Source organism: Pseudonaja textilis, chromosome 1 (assembly GCF_049901715.1).
Source record: "Pseudonaja textilis isolate UNSWEBS1 chromosome 1, rPseTex1.2, whole genome shotgun sequence".
Taxonomy (NCBI): domain Eukaryota; kingdom Metazoa; phylum Chordata; class Lepidosauria; order Squamata; family Elapidae; genus Pseudonaja; species Pseudonaja textilis.
Window position 1 is genome coordinate 94,589,231 of NC_141990.1, and position 15,765 is coordinate 94,604,995.

General features: G+C 37.3%; 1 protein-coding gene across 3 annotated transcripts in view; it reads left to right on the forward strand.

The window, feature by feature from the left end:
- Positions 1–15,765, forward strand: part of TBC1D32 (TBC1 domain family member 32) — a 96,674-nt gene that overhangs the window by 12,919 nt on the left and 67,990 nt on the right. For all 3 annotated transcript variants that reach the window (XM_087941977.1, XM_087941981.1, XM_087941980.1), the window contains 8 exons: positions 2,935–3,060; positions 5,217–5,295; positions 5,386–5,489; positions 5,582–5,643; positions 6,599–6,746; positions 9,185–9,244; positions 9,723–9,822; positions 11,155–11,292. In XM_087941977.1, the coding sequence (XP_087798103.1) occupies positions 2,935–3,060; positions 5,217–5,295; positions 5,386–5,489; positions 5,582–5,643; positions 6,599–6,746; positions 9,185–9,244; positions 9,723–9,822; positions 11,155–11,292 (817 nt within the window). The remainder of the gene's footprint in view (positions 1–2,934; positions 3,061–5,216; positions 5,296–5,385; positions 5,490–5,581; positions 5,644–6,598; positions 6,747–9,184; positions 9,245–9,722; positions 9,823–11,154; positions 11,293–15,765) is intronic.

The window sequence follows — 15,765 nt, forward strand, 5'->3', positions numbered from 1 at the left end:
TTAACATTAAATAATCAACTGTATATTTTAAAACATATATATTTTAAGGTATCCCCCCCCTGAAGTTGCTAAAATAACTTCTTAATAGATCTCATTTTAATCCTCCAATATAAGGGTTCATAACAGCATAATTCACATACAAATACACACACACACACACACACACACATATAGTTATAGTTATATAGTCCTAAAATAATTTCCAGCAATTTTAAACTAAGTGCCAGTATACATTCCCATGTGAGATCCCCCTTATACAATCCCTAACCCTTATCTCTAAATCTCATAACTTTATCATTCCTTTTAATTTTGGCTAGGTTTCTCTTTTCTAAGTTTCCCCAATCTTCCTTCTTTTTCCCTTCTAATTTTGTTTTTGTTTCCCTCTGCCTGTTAGCATGTTTTCCCCTCCCCTTTTCAGTTCTCTTTTTTGGGGTTTCTTCTTACATATTTCCTTCTTCCTCTTAATCTTGAGTGTCTTATCTCTTTTGTTTATTGTCTCTAGTGTTGATGTCTCTGTTTTAAGTCCTTTTATATTCTTGACAATGGTCCTTGTTCTTCATGCTCATCAAGGCTGTTATTTTCATTGTCTCTGAGCTTCCTTTGTTCTTCCGCGAGCTGTGACGCCATTACTTTACTCAGCATTAACTCCACCAGTTTCATTCTTTCTTTAAATATCTCTCACATTTGGAGCTCCGACTTAAATTCTTTACTTATTTCTTCCATTTCTTTGGTATATTAAATTATTCTTTATTTTGTTAAAAGTCAAGTTTTTCTGCTATAGTCCTTGTCAAAAGTCTCCTTTTATCTCACTTTCTCTTTCTTTTGTTTTCTTGTCACAATCAACCTCTAACAGTCCCAAAGTATTGCATTCTTTTATGTTTAACTGTAATTCCCACCCTTTTTTTTTAATAAAGCTTCCAGGGATCTTGTTATATTAATAATCTTTTATTCCATTTCTTCTCTATACGACCAGTAATTTCCATAGAAACATAAAAGAAGGAAATCTTTAACCCTTAGGTGGTGCTCTGTATCGCTTTCTTCTTAAAATTCCTTTATTTTTAATTCACTTTTCTGTAGTATTAATATTAAAATTTATCAGTTCCAAATAAGTCCAGCATTTTATCCAATGCCTGATTAATGTCCAGTTCTGTATGTTATTTCAAATTTAGTCTCTAATCACATATAATTCTTTATTTCCAGTTTTTTCTTTACCTTATATTTTCCGCTTATTTCTCGTTTGCCGCTACCTCTCTTCCAAACGAGGACTTTTTCTTTCCGCTTTTCGAGGATATCAAAAAAAATGTTCAAAGTCTTTTATCTAGTTACACGCCGCTCACCACTTTCACTCTCCAGCACAAACTTGTGTCCCGGCAGCTTCCCGCCTTCAGGGCAGCCATTAAAGACTGCTGCTTCTCCCTGTCTTCTAGGGGAGTTTGTCAAGCCAGGGAGGGGAGATGTAGCTCTCCTCGATCCAGCTGGCGGTCTCCCCCTCTTTCCCCCACCCCTTCGAGGTGGGTCAGATGGATCCGGTCCTTTAAGGACCCCTCCAACAGGGTAAGCACAGATCAAAGCCATGCACAATCGCGGTCTCCGATTCGTCGTCGACAAGAATGCCACCGGAAGTCGATATTATCTCTTTTTAGAAAATATGCTTTGGGGGTTTGAAATGTATGTATCAGGACCTTTCTTACAGCCTGAATCTCATTTGTTAAGCATTTATGTACTAATATATGGGAGGCTGTAAAATTTCACCTTTTCCATTTTAAACAGGTACATGATTTATTTCATTGACTGCTGCACTCTACTCCACTTTATTAGAGCCTACCTGCTTAATTTTATTTTCCATAAAAAAGCAGAACAATGGTTGGCATTGCATTCTTAGATTGAATTGAAATTGCAATATTGAATCTTCCCAATGTTGGGAAGAGAATGGGAAAGGATAGTCCAGGTAGCTTTCTTGACAAAAGCATGGCTAAGGAAATGGTCTGCCATTGACTTCTTGGATGCTTTTTGACTTCCCATTCTACCCTACAATCTTGGAATCTTCCAGTGTCTGAGTTTGATTAGGATAGGATAGAATAGAATTAGAATAGAATATAACAGAACATTTTTTATTGGCCAAGTGTGATTGGACACACAAGGAATTTGTCTGCAACAAATTACCACTCAGTGTACATACAGAGTAATATAATCATAAGATACCAATAGAAGAAGGTAATAGGAAAAATGAGAAGGATAATAGCAATACAACCCTACTATATGAGTTTTCTTTAGACATAAGACAGTGCTGTGGGAATTACGTTTTCAACCTAGAGATGGCACAAGGGAAAAATTATTGTGTCTAGTTGTGTTGGCATGTAATTCCTTGTAGTGGCATCCCCAGGGGAGGAGTTGAAACAGTTTATGGCCAGGATGTGAAAGGTCTGTAGATATTTTCTCAGCCCTCTTTCTGAACCATGCAGTATACAGGTCCTCAGTGAAAGGTAGGCTGGATATAATCATTTTTTTCTGCGGTCCTAACTATCTATTGAAGTCTGTGCCTGTGCTGTTTAGTTGCTGTGCCAAACTGGACTGTTTCTGAGTTTGATTAGCTTTATGAAATCAGACCAAGGTCTGTATGACAGGAGAGGAGAGGGAGAGGGATGGGGTGGGATGGAGAGGGCAGATCAAATAACCTGTGACAAAGACAAGCTGTGCAGAATTTGGGAGGACAAGCTGAGAGGAAAAAGTCTATAATAGAAGGCAAGTAAAAATTATAGCAGAAGTTAGAGGTGTATAAAGGAAAAAGGTGAAGAAATAGAGATTTTTCCATCATTCTTAATGATTAGGGTGATGATGGAGAATTAAATTTTTGATATAGCCTTCATTGTAGGTTTATATTTCAATTTTATTCTAATAGTGCAGTTTTCTTACTTAGTTCTCCTTGATTTTTAGGTCCGCCAAGAAGCCATTCAAACCTTGTGTTCTGCACCCCCATCTGATATTTTAAATTGTGAAAGTTGGAGTACCTTGCGTAAATATCTTGCAACAGCACTCTCGGATCCTGATTCCAGTTTCAGTGTAAAGATACTAATAAGCTTTTTATTCTTAACCAATATTTCAATTGATTGTAATTTATACAATATATAAGTTCCTTTTTTATCATCTGCCTAAGAAATTGGTAATTCAAAGTATTTTTCACTCTTTGGTTAAGGAAGCAGACGTACTGTTATGACTTTTTCAGGCATTACTCAAAAAATATTAGTTTCCTGAATAATGCCTGAATAAATAATGCTCGAATAACTCCTGAATAAATGAAGCCAGAAAAAAATGTTATTCATATATGATAATATAGAATTTTCTTTGACTTAGAGAAGTGTAACATGCCAAAGCTCCAGAAATATTAGATGCTAAATTATTAATCTGTTAGTAATATGAAATAGATAATGCTTTCTGTATACATAAACTTGAATGTAGTTCTAATTAATTCAATGTAGCTGATACATTTGCACAGTAATTTTCATTTCTGTCATTTTCACCAACCATTAGACAGTATTTAATTCACTTTAAAAAAATATACTTTATTTAGGTTTTAATAAAGGTAAATATTAACAGAAACTAAAATTTAGAAGAAAGGAAAGAAGAAAGGAAAGAAAAAATTCAAAATCCAAAGTGCTGAAAAAAAGAAAAAAAACACAGAGAGAAGTAGCTTCTTAGCTTCTTTACAACAGTTATAAATTGATCTCTTATTATCTATTCTATTGTTAATTACACCATGACTATAATTTTTTCCTATAAACTTATTTTTTCTTATCATAAAAACCATTATCATAATTTCATTTTTTCCCAGAAAATAAATTTAGATTTTTTTTTTTGTGGTCAAATTTTGTCATTTTCACCAACCATTCTCCATTGTAGGAAATTTTGAATCTTTCCACCTGTGCACATGGATAATCTTGCTACAGGTATCCTGTATAAAAACAACATTCCATGACTTTTTTCCAACTATTAATCAGGCTTAAAAGAAAAGCCTCTGGTTTTAATTATATATTAACTTTTAAAATCTTCCGAATTGATGTGTGTATTTGAATCCAAAATTTTCTGGTTTTGTTGAACATCCACCGAGCTTGATAAAATGTCCCGCTTCGTTGTTTACTTTTCCAACATAAATTTGATCTTGTATCTTCATATTTTGTTGTCATTTTTGTCTTTTGTTTGTTAATCTTAAAACTTGCTAATGCGCCAAATTATTTCCCATTAGTGTTTTGATTCCCTTGAAAGGATCTTCCAAAACCAACCGCACCTGCAAAATCCCTTAAGTTGTAACTCTTTTTAAATTTTTACTCCCACAATCCTCTCATCTTACCTTATATCTCCACTCAGAATTTCAAGAAGCAAAATTAACAGAAGGGAAGACAGTGGGCAACTTTGTCTTGTTCCTTTTTGTATCGCACATATATTTGTTAGATCTCCATTAACAATTTTGGTTTTCTGTGAAATATAAATCAATGTTACCCATTTTATAAAATTCTGTCTAAAAATTTATATTTCCCAAGACATTAAATAGAAAAGTCCAATTCAACTGTCAAAGCATTCCCTGCATCTAAATTTTTTTAATGCTTGTTTTTCCACCATGTTGTTCCAAATATTCTAGAATGTCCAATTCTGACATTGTCTTTTAGGTAAAAATCAGCATTGCTCTTTGGGAATAATTTTTTGCAAAATTAGCAAGGATAATGTAAGGGAGAAGAGGCTGAATTATAGTATGGGAGGCACACATTCTAATACATCAGCTAGGGAAGCTAACTGGATAACTTTGAAATAAAATCTATTTCAGCTCATTCTAGCTTGGAGGGGTTTTGCTTCTGAAGGAAAAGAACACAATCAATCTTAGTACGGTAATAATAAAGATAATAATTTAAGAATCCTCACATTTCTTGAAGGAGAGTCATGATATAAATCGGGAAAATAATTAAAGAAACCAGCAGTATATATTGTGGTACAGGTTTGGTTTGGATTATATGAACCCAGTAATGCAGATGAGTTGTGGGACCAACAAAAGGCAAACAACTAAATGTGCATCACAGTTGTTACATACTTGTACATAGTGTCGTGACACATGTACAAAATGGTGGAGCTTGACTTCGATACTACATCTCAGATGTCATCATTTTGAAATCATCAGTGTTAGCTGATGTCCATTCCTTGTAACTTGTGTTTAATTCATTTTTTTACAGGATAAAGTCTTGAAATTTTATGCCAAGACATTTTCCTCCTCTCCATTAAATATGACAAGAGAACTCTATACAAGCTTAGGTGAGCTCAAATTACTTCTTTTCAGAAACAAACGACCACAATTTTCACTGGGTCTCTTAAATTAATTGGCAATTATTTTTCTCTTTATAGCAAAGTACTTAGAGGCATATTTTCTTGCTGAAGATAATTACATTCCTAGTGTGTCAATGGGTATTGACATAAGTAACCCAGACATAATACGTTTACTTAAAAAGGTACAGTGTACTTATTTTCCAATGTTATTTATTTATTTAAGATGTTTTTGATCAAGGATTTTAAAATAGAATAATTATCCTTTTATTCATAGATGCGACTCCTGAATGAGTACCAGAGAGAAGTATCTTCTTTTTGGATACGTCATCCAGAAAAGTATATACCATTTTTTTAATGTGGTTGTGGTTGTTTTCATTTGTGTTTTCAGTTTCCTTATACTAATTGATAGATAGGGATGATAAAGTTTGCTTAGGTTATCTTATGCTTTGCCTTTACCTTGATATAACTGAAAAAGCTTTGTACCTGAAGATGCAAAAAGCTGTCATACTTTTATATAAAATATGATCATAAGTAAGGGGAATAATAAGAGTCTGGATTTTTTTTCCTGCCTCCCCCAATTTTTCTCCTTTGTACTATTTGTCTACTTGCAACTTGTTTCACATTACATGTTTGAAGATTTGGATGCAGTTTTGTGTTTTACTTAGGAATGTATCCCATTGAAATTTTATGTACCTATTTTAATCTTATGAGATTGTTGTCTGGATTCACTGTCACCCTTGATCCTGCTTTCCCCCCCCCACCCCTCTGGGTGTATCATCCAACGAAAAATGTCCATAGCCAAGAGTCATCAATCATGCTCTCCAATTAGATTTTTGTGCGGCAGAAGCTTCAATTATCTAATCAGTGTTTGAAGAAAATATGAATGGAATGTACTTTTGATTCCACACTGCCGCCTGCTCTTTGAAAGGGGGGTTCTTTCTTTTGTCAACTATAAAACGTGTATACAAATTTTTTTAATGAGTTTACAATTGTGCAGTTAGAATCAAAACTGCTTTTCTTTTGGTTTGATGTTAGGTTTGTTTTGGTTTGAAATTATTTTTCTAGCGTAACTTCATGCATTATATAAGCACTCTTTCCCAGCAAGCCTCAATATTCCAGTTTTTCATAAAGCAGTCTACATTTTTTAATTCTCATTTGGTGGCTGGTCCAAGGTGTAATGAGAGAGTTTTTAGAATTTTAAATTATATTTTACCGGAAAGCTTAGGCACAAGTAGCACCCATACCAACATTGTGAGATCTATGAAGCTGTTTTTCTCCCCAATTTATTTAGGTACATGGAAGAAATAATGGAGAGTACTTTATCCCTTCTGGCTGTAAAGCATAATAATTCAAGTCAAATGGCTTCTTCAGAATTTTGGGATCCACTATACTTTTTGGCTTTGGTTGATCTCAAAGCTGTGTGGTTTAAAAAATGGATGGTAAGGAAATGTGTACTTTTTTTGATATTCAGACTTATTATTTTGTTACTTTTTCAAGATTCTTACTTTGGTGCAAGTGGACCGAGCAAAATGCATTGAAATCTGTGTTTTGGAGAGGTTATACCAGCTTTTCTTCACTTATGGATTTAATGAAAGATTGTTCTGATCCAACCGGGTTCCTAAAGAACAAATACAGACAAAGGCAGCAGTCCCCACGTTTTAAGGTTTAATAACGAATTCTGTTCTGAAGGCTGCTTTCCACTAATTAGTTCTGACAAGAAAACGCCTTGCCAAATTGTTTGTCAAGACTGCCAAAAACCCAGAGATAAGAACTAATTTACAAGATTCTCCAAACATGAACTCAGATGTCTACCAGTTGAGCTTCAGAGCTTCTTTGCTTTTATCTGGCTTTTATCCTCTTGAGGGAAGGGCTATTACTTTGCAGCCTTATTCCTGAGTCGCCTGTGCTGTAATTGTTCTTTACTCCAAGTGATCCTTTGTGCACGTGCACTTGGCACAGGCTCCTCGGGAACCTCCTCATCACTGCTGCCATCCCCCACAATCTCTGAAGGCAGCAGTCAACTTCCTGATGGCCCTTCATCAGAGTCTTCGCTCTTCTCAGCCATCTGCACCTGCTACCGGATGACCACAACAAACATGCACTTTGTCCATGCAATTGCATTTTGTACAATTATATGAAGATATTTATTAATCTCAACACTTCACAGCATCCAGATCTCCAAGGATAAAATGTACCGGAACGAGCACAAATTGGAAAATTTTGTCCCTTCATCTCACTTTCACTAGGCACATTCAAGACAAAAACAGGTAGTCCTCGACTTACGACCACAATTCACCTCAGAATTTCTATTGCTAAGTGAAACATTTGTTAAGTGACTTTTGCCCCATTTTACGATTTTTCTTGCCACAGTGGTTAAGTGAATCAGTGCATTTGTAAAGTTAATAACACAGTTAAATAAATCTGGTTTCCCCATTGACTTTGCTTGCCAGAAGGTTGTAGAAGCTAATCACATAACCCACGGCACTACAACCATCTTAAATATGAGTCAGTTGCTAAGCATATGAATTTCGATCAGGTGACCATGGGAATGCTGCAATGGTCGTAAGTATGAAAAATGGTCATAAGTCACTTTTTTCAGTGCCATTGTAGCTTGGAACGGTCACTAAATGAACTGTTGTAAGTTGAGGACTACCTGTATGCCAGAAAGGTCCGTTTTGTCTGAGAGGCAATTCTGTAAGTACCAATGTCCAAGTCACAGAGGGCTAAAGATGGTGGGATTCAAAATTTTTTTACTACCAGTTCTGTGGGTGTGGCTTAGTGGGTGTGGCAGAGGAAGATACTGTAAAATCTCCAGTCAGAGGTGATATTTGCTGGTTCTCTGAACTACTCAAAATTTCTGCTACCGGTTCTCCATAACTGGTCAGAACGTGCTGAATACCACCTCTGGCTAAAGAGATGTAAACAATGTTTTGAATTTAGTTTCAGTATGGCCACACTAGGCGCATAACTAATCCCTATTGATGTAGATCTTTTGGGAGTGCAGCAGAGGTGGTATTCAGCAGGTTCTGACCAGTTCTGGAGTTCCACAGGTAGTGGAAATTTTGAGTAGTTCGGAGAACCAGCAAATACTACCTCTGACTGGAGATTTTACAGTATTCCTTGTAAAATCTTCCCCTGCTATGCCCACCAAGCCATGCCCACAGAACTGGTAGTAAAAAACATTTGAATCCCACCACTGGAGTGCAGCAGTGCAATTCGCTTGCCACAAAGCAATGTGGTTTGCCACCTCATGTTGTCTCCCTGAAAAGCTGAGTAGCTGACATAGCTTCTCTATGACACAAAGTTAAAAGCAAATTTGCGTATCCATTAATAATTTATGTGTTAGCAGATTCAAAAGAAAACAGTGGCTAGTTCAGAAACTTGCTAACAAAGGTATAGTTGCATCCATAGGAGACTTTGGCTGAATGCAGCCAAATTGTTTTTATAGATTTGTAAATCTGCAGTGTTGACTGGAAATAGTATCAGTGACAACAAGAAATAGGCATGAAAATAAAAATAGAACTTTTTGGGTGGGAATTTTGCACAATCTTTTTAAGCAAATGTGAAATGATCATTTTTTAAAAAATGGAACGTTTAGAGGAAACAAATCTTTTGTTACTGATTTCAGACGTAAACTGTAACTACTAGTTTGTGCAATTGTGCAATATATGTTCATTTGGCTTCCTCTAAAGGTGAGAGTTTTCGTTAAAAAGGCTTGTTTTCTCATCTTGCACTGAATAGAATTTATGTTAGAATGTGCTACTTCCTCTTTATACAATGTTGTTGCAAAATGTATCGTAATAATTGAAGAAAGAATAATAATATTTTGTTCAGAAACAAGTGCTAACTGTATTATACCTCTGCTTTGTGATATTAGCATGCCTACTACAGCAGAACAGTAGTGTTAAGGCTACTTGAAAAGAAATACAAATCTTTGGTAAGTCTGTGCTACCCAAATTTTCAGATACTGTAGCTTTCAAAAGTTCTAAGTATTTAGAATGCTACTTCATTTAATCAAAATGTCTTTGGGAATTATGTTTTGCGAGCATTTTGACACTGGATTTAATGAAACCCAGAGTTAAGGCATTTTTGTATCAATAAAAGAAATAAGATGTATATGATACCAATTTCAATGGAACTAAGAGATACAGATAATTCATCATTTCTATTTGCATATCAATGTGAGCCTATAGGCAGTTGCCACATTTTAGATATAGTTTTTAGAGAGACACTGTATATTTCATCTTATCACTCATATGCATCTTTTATATAAAAATGTATCGGAGTGCAGCAAACCTACAGTAACTTTGCTAATGATCTAAATGGAGTGAAATATTGTTTGGAGGGTCTATAAATTTGCACAATACATGGTCTCTGTGGTGAGATTTGATATGTTTTGTTATTTTACATTTTAGATCATTGCAACTGTTGAGCAGTGTGCCACCTATTTGGAAGCTTGTGAGTCAGCAGTGAATGGATCAAGAATGTTTAATCTATTTTCCACACCACATAATAGTACGCACTATTTCTATTTGCTGTATAATATTTTTTAAAAAATCCTTTTATTATTTACACTATTCTAAAACAGTGAGTAGTGCTATATCAACAAGACTTTTAATAGCAAGTTTTATTTCTTTTTTTATCATCATTTCTAAGCCATCCTAGTCCTGAAAGTCTCTATGCTGCTCATAATAAAACACCCACACACCCACAAATTGTAACATTAAACCAAAAATGTGGAAAACTGCAACAAAACTTAATGAGAATAAAGAAGCTAAGATGTAGAAAATAGCTAAGATAGATGCTCACAATTTAATCAGCCTGTGTCAAAGGCTCACTGGAAAAATACTGATTTTAATCATTTATAGACTACTATAGATAGAGCTACTATAGAAAAGCAGTGTGGTGGCTGAGTGGTAAAGAAGATTGAGAGCTCAATCCTAGGTAGCGGCAGATGTTTCCTATGTTTCAAAGATTAAAATATCTGCTGTGAACTCAGGAGGGGCATCTGGCCAGCAAATTCTCAGCTCCATCCAGTCGCCCCAACTCTGCCCTGAATTAAGGGATTCCAAGGTCTTAAAAGGGACTCAGTGGCTAAGATGCTGAGCTTGTTGATCAGAAAGGTCGGCAGTTCAGCAGTTCGAATCCATGTAACGGAGTGGACTCCCGTTACTTATCCCAGCTTCTGCCAACCTAGCAGTTTGAAAGCATGTAAAAATGCAAGTAGTAAAACAGGGATCCCTTTGGTGGGAAGGTAAAAGCGTTCCATGCACCTTTGCCATTTAGTCATGCTGGCCACATGACCAGGGAGACATCTTCGGACAGCGCTGCCTCTTCAGCTTTGTAACAGAGATGAGCAGTGTCCCCTAGAGACGGAAATGACTAGCACATATGTGCGAGGGGAACCTTTACCATTTAAGGTCTTAAAAAGGGAGGTTTTTATAGGCTACTACAGGTATAGGGGACTGTGAGGGCTACTATAGAGTAGGCCTGTTGTTTCCCTGCATGTCAAAGGATATAAATCTTAACCAACCCTCTATATAGTCCTTGACTTAACCATTTGTTTAGTGACTTCAAAGTCACACTGAAAAATGACATGACTATTTTTTCATCGTTACGACTGTTGGGATATATTCAGTTTCAAAATTCCTAAATCCATTTTTCTGATTGTTTTTCTCTATTTTTTTTAACAGTTTCCTCTTGAAATTTGAAAACAGCTGTTGCTAACAGATGTATTTTGTATAAAATTTATAAATTTATAAACTAATGCTAGTCATAGGAGTGTGGTACTCTATGCAAGGGGAGGGAAAAAGAAAGCACTTTTACTGATGTTTCTTTTCTTTCAAGGTAATAAACAGAAGAATTTCTACACAGGAAAAGAATTGCAATATATTTATTTTGTTCATTCCCTGAGCCTCTTAGGCAGATTATTAATATATAAACAAGGCAGAAAACTCTTTCCTATTCAACTGAAAAACCGAAAAGGTAAGGACTTAATGAAAAAGATTTGTTGATTAAAACAATTTGTTCTATTTTATGACTGCTTTTCTCAAATGTTTCTCATTTGGGATATGTTAAACTCATCTTCTGTTTAAAAAAATGAATAGATAATACTGTGGAAGAGAATGGAAAACTTAAGTTTTATGGACATTCAGGAGACTGTGCCAGTAGCAGAGACGGAAAAATAAATTCAGCTAACAGTAAATCATAATATTCATATATCCATAGCAAAATGTCTTGGATTCCTGTATTTACCTTTCCCTTCTCCAGCATGACTGCAAACAGATCGTTTCATTTTACAGTTTACCGGGGCAATCATAATATATACATCTGTAAAATCTGCCAGTAATGTCAGTGTTCCAACTAACAACATCCAAACCAATAAAAAGTCACTAACCCATCTTTTCCCAAAAAATTTAGAAGAAGAAAAGTGCCATCACTTGTATTATTAATAATCCTTAATATCCCCCGCCAACATAGTAGAATCTGGATTGCACTTCAGAAAAGAAAATACTCTTTTTCAGAACTACTCTTTAATCTGTTTAAGAAGTATGGTATTAAAGTCTCCCCATTTGATGCTGGAGGGGCCAATATGCCTACCCCATCCATCCACTTAAACAAACATAGTTAAAGATATCTGTCTGCCTATCATATTTAGCTCATAACAACGAAATATGAGAGACTTACATTCTCCATGGCAAAATCCTAACATAAGCGTCATTGTTATTTCCAAAACGGCTTCTGGACTTGAAATAATAGAATACCACAGTTGGAAGGGACCTTGGAGGTCATCTAGTCCAGAGGTCGCCAACATTTTGAATCTCAGGGACCACCAAACTCATACTTTTAAATCCCAAGGACCATGAATACGTGTTTTTTTTAAAAAAAGCTAATATATTTAGTATAACTTTTTTATGTTAAATATAAATTTTATATATATTTATATATATATATACACAGACACACAGACACACACACACGCATACATACATACATATATACATACACACACATACATATACATACATATATATAGGTTTTCTTAAGTTTTCACGGGTTTTTATATGTATGGTATTTAGGTTTCTTCAGGTATTTTCCCACATTATAGTTGTGCTTTTAAAGTTGTAGCAATGTTTCGGCAGAATCTCATCTGCCATCATCAGGCTTCTGTATAGTGTTCGTCTGAAAAATAAAAAGCACAACTAAAAAAAAAAGCACAACTACAATGATTTGGGAAAATACCCGAACAAAGCTGAATGTCATCCATGTGTGTGTGTGTGTGTGTGTGTGTGTGTGTGTGTGTGTGCGCACACACACATACACACACTTATTTAATTATAACTAAAATGTAAATGCTTAATGATAACAAAATAAAACGTTCCAGGCTGGAAGGTTCCCCCCACCTGGCACCTTCCAAAGAGACAGAAGAGAAGGCGGTGCGTGTGTGTGTGTGTGTGTGAGCTGAGTGGCCTCGGGGCAACTGCTGGGAGAAGCAGAGGCAGAATGGGGGCTTTGCTCTCCTTGGGGGCAGCGCCACTTGGCTGCCACTTCAGGGGCTTCTCAGCAGGCATCTGCCTGCAGAAGGACTGCCACTCTTGGTAATTAATTGGGGGAGGGGAGGGGGAGAAAGTGGAAGCTGCTTTCAGATCCCGGGTGGAGGATTGAGAGGCTTAGATCTGCAGCCGAGGAAAAGCTGTGGGGGGGGGTCTTCCAGCCTCACCTGGAGACAGGCAAGGAAAGGTGTCCCTGGGGGCAGTTCACTCACTTTAGCACTTTGCTGCCAAACCCAGCCACAGCCAGTGATTATTTGGGGTGGGGCTGGGGGAAATTCATATCTCGCATTACCCAGGAAGGAAAGGAGGTAAAACAAAACTCACTCTTTCACTGGGACCTACAAAACGCCAATCTACCGTGTTCCAGGAGTTCTTTGAAATCATCAAACGCTCCCACTTGCAGTTCCTGTGCCTCCTGGCTCAGGTCGCTGAGATGCACGCTCCGACACATGGCGGCGGCAACAGCAGTCCCCTCCCCCAGCACCCGCTGTCAGCTCTCCCATTAGTTTTCTAGCTTTGAATTGCTCCCGGCTCTCTCTCTTTCCTCCCACCCACCCACGTGAAGGCAAGAAAGGAAAGGGAGATGGAGCCGTGCACAGTTCTCCCTTTTTCCAGCCCTTGCTGCCTCTCCCAACATCGAAGCCTCGGAAACGCAGGCAAAGCCGCCACAGTGGTAGCGCCCTGAGTTGCTTGCTTCTCCACTACTGCCTCCTCCTCCAGCACCGCTTCCTTCTCTGAGTTGGGCAATTCTTAACTAACCAAGAATGCTATGGCAACTCAGGATGCTACCGCTGCGGTGGCTTTGCGGCGGCTTTGCCTGTGTTTCTGAGGCTTCGAAGTTGGGAGAGGCAGCAAGGGCTGGAAAAGGGGAGAGCTGTGCACAGCTCCTTCTCCCTTTCCTGCCTGCATGGAAAGAGAGAGGAAGGAAAGAGAGAGAGCTGGGAGCAATTCAAAGCTAGAGAACTAATGGGGAAGAGCTGACAGCGGGCACTGGGGGAGGGGACTGCTGTTGCCGCCGGCGCCAGGTGTAGGAGCTGGTTGACGTATGCATCTCAGGGGCCTGACTCCGGAGTCCCTCAGAGAGCTGGGAGGCGCAAGAACTGCGCAGCCCAGATTAATTGCTTTGGGGGGCCATTTCTTCTGCGACCCACCAAAAATTTTCCATGGCCCACCAGTGGGCCACGGCCCACCGGTTGGAGACCGCTGATCTAGTCCAATCCCCTATTTGAACAGGAGACCCTATATCATTTCAGACAAATGGCTATCCAGTCTCTTTTTAAAAGCTTCCAGTGTTGGGGCACCTACATCTTCTGAAGGCAAGCTATTCCACTGGTTAACGGATCTCACTTTTATGAAATTTCTCCTTAGTTCTAGATTGCTTCTCTCGATTAGTTTCCATCTGTTGTTTCTTGTCTTGCCTTCAGGTTCTTTGGAAAATAGTTTGACCGTCTCATCTTTGTGGCAGCTTCTTAAATATTGAAATAGTGCTATCATGTCTCCCCAGTCCTTTTTGCTAGACAAGACATACTCAATTCCTGTAACCATTCTTCATATGTTTGAGCTTCTAGCCCGCTAACCATCTTTGTTGCTCTTCTCTGCACAAATGAATTAATAGATGGCTACCAAGTCAAGGGCTTTGTTTTGAAATATGTTCTTTGGGTCAAAGCAAGGGAAATAATCAGGGAAAGGCCTATGGTATGCTAGATAAGAGAATGTGATAGGTAATATCCTCCTGATAGATTCTTACTTTGTAAATGGCAGCCATTTTCAGGAGCACTCAACATGCTCCCAAAAGTGGCAATATTCCCATCAATTTATAAAGAATGGAGATTCCTGGTTGGCTATATAAATAGACCATTCCAAGAGCTATACTGTACAATGTAAGCAATTCAGCTTTTCAGCTCAATTCATTTATTAAAGAATCCAGCTGAGAAGAGCCAGAAGTAATGAGTTACTGTTTAACATAAACCAAATCATAGACTATATTAAGTAAAACTTCTCAAACATAGCTACCTAAACACATTAGAGATTTTAACCTTTGAGAATCCCTGGGATTTCACAGCGTGGCTGTTATTCTCCATCAGTCGCTTGATTAAACCCATTTAAATTAATGACTTCTTCTAGGGAAATGGGAATAGTTTCCAAAGAGAGATATATTCTTTTTCCCTGATTGGATTGAATGTTTTCTAAATGATTCTTACAATGTCGGTTTCTCATAAGGCTGAGTCATCAAGAAAGTCATTTTCCTGGTTTGTACATAGCTACAATTAGTTTTTAAATGTTGCCCTGATTTGCATAATATTTAAATCAAAATGTGACAAGTCTTAGTGTGTTAATTCAACCATGTTCAAATGTGTATATCTTGTCTGGCCTCTATAGTTTTTAGCTGGAGATTTTATGACCAAAAAGAAACGCAGTGAGGATTAACTTTCTCATTCTATACAAACTGACCCTGATTGGACCACCATGTCTCTCTCTCTCTCTCCCTCCCTCCCTCCCTCCCACTCTCTCTCTCTCTCTTTGTTTTGAGTACTACAAAATAATTACAATTGAATTATGATAAAATAATTGTGGTATAAGATATTGGCCAAGGATGAGAAAAGCAGCAAAGTGCTGTCAGGGGTTCTTTGCCATGTCACTTTATATTATATTTTCACTTATACATTTTTATGATTATAATTTCAGTTTTTTCATGGTCATTTGGTAGACATAATTTAATACACTTGCTTTTGAGAGCGGGCACAGAATTTCATTTTTAATGTGGCCCAATGTGCTTACACTAAAAAATAACCTATCTCCTCTTCCCCAACTCCCCTCCCATCTCATCTCATCTTACCTCATCTTGCGGTCATTTATGTAGATTAGTATGCATGTATTTATTTATGTTGTATGTGTAATCTTCAGC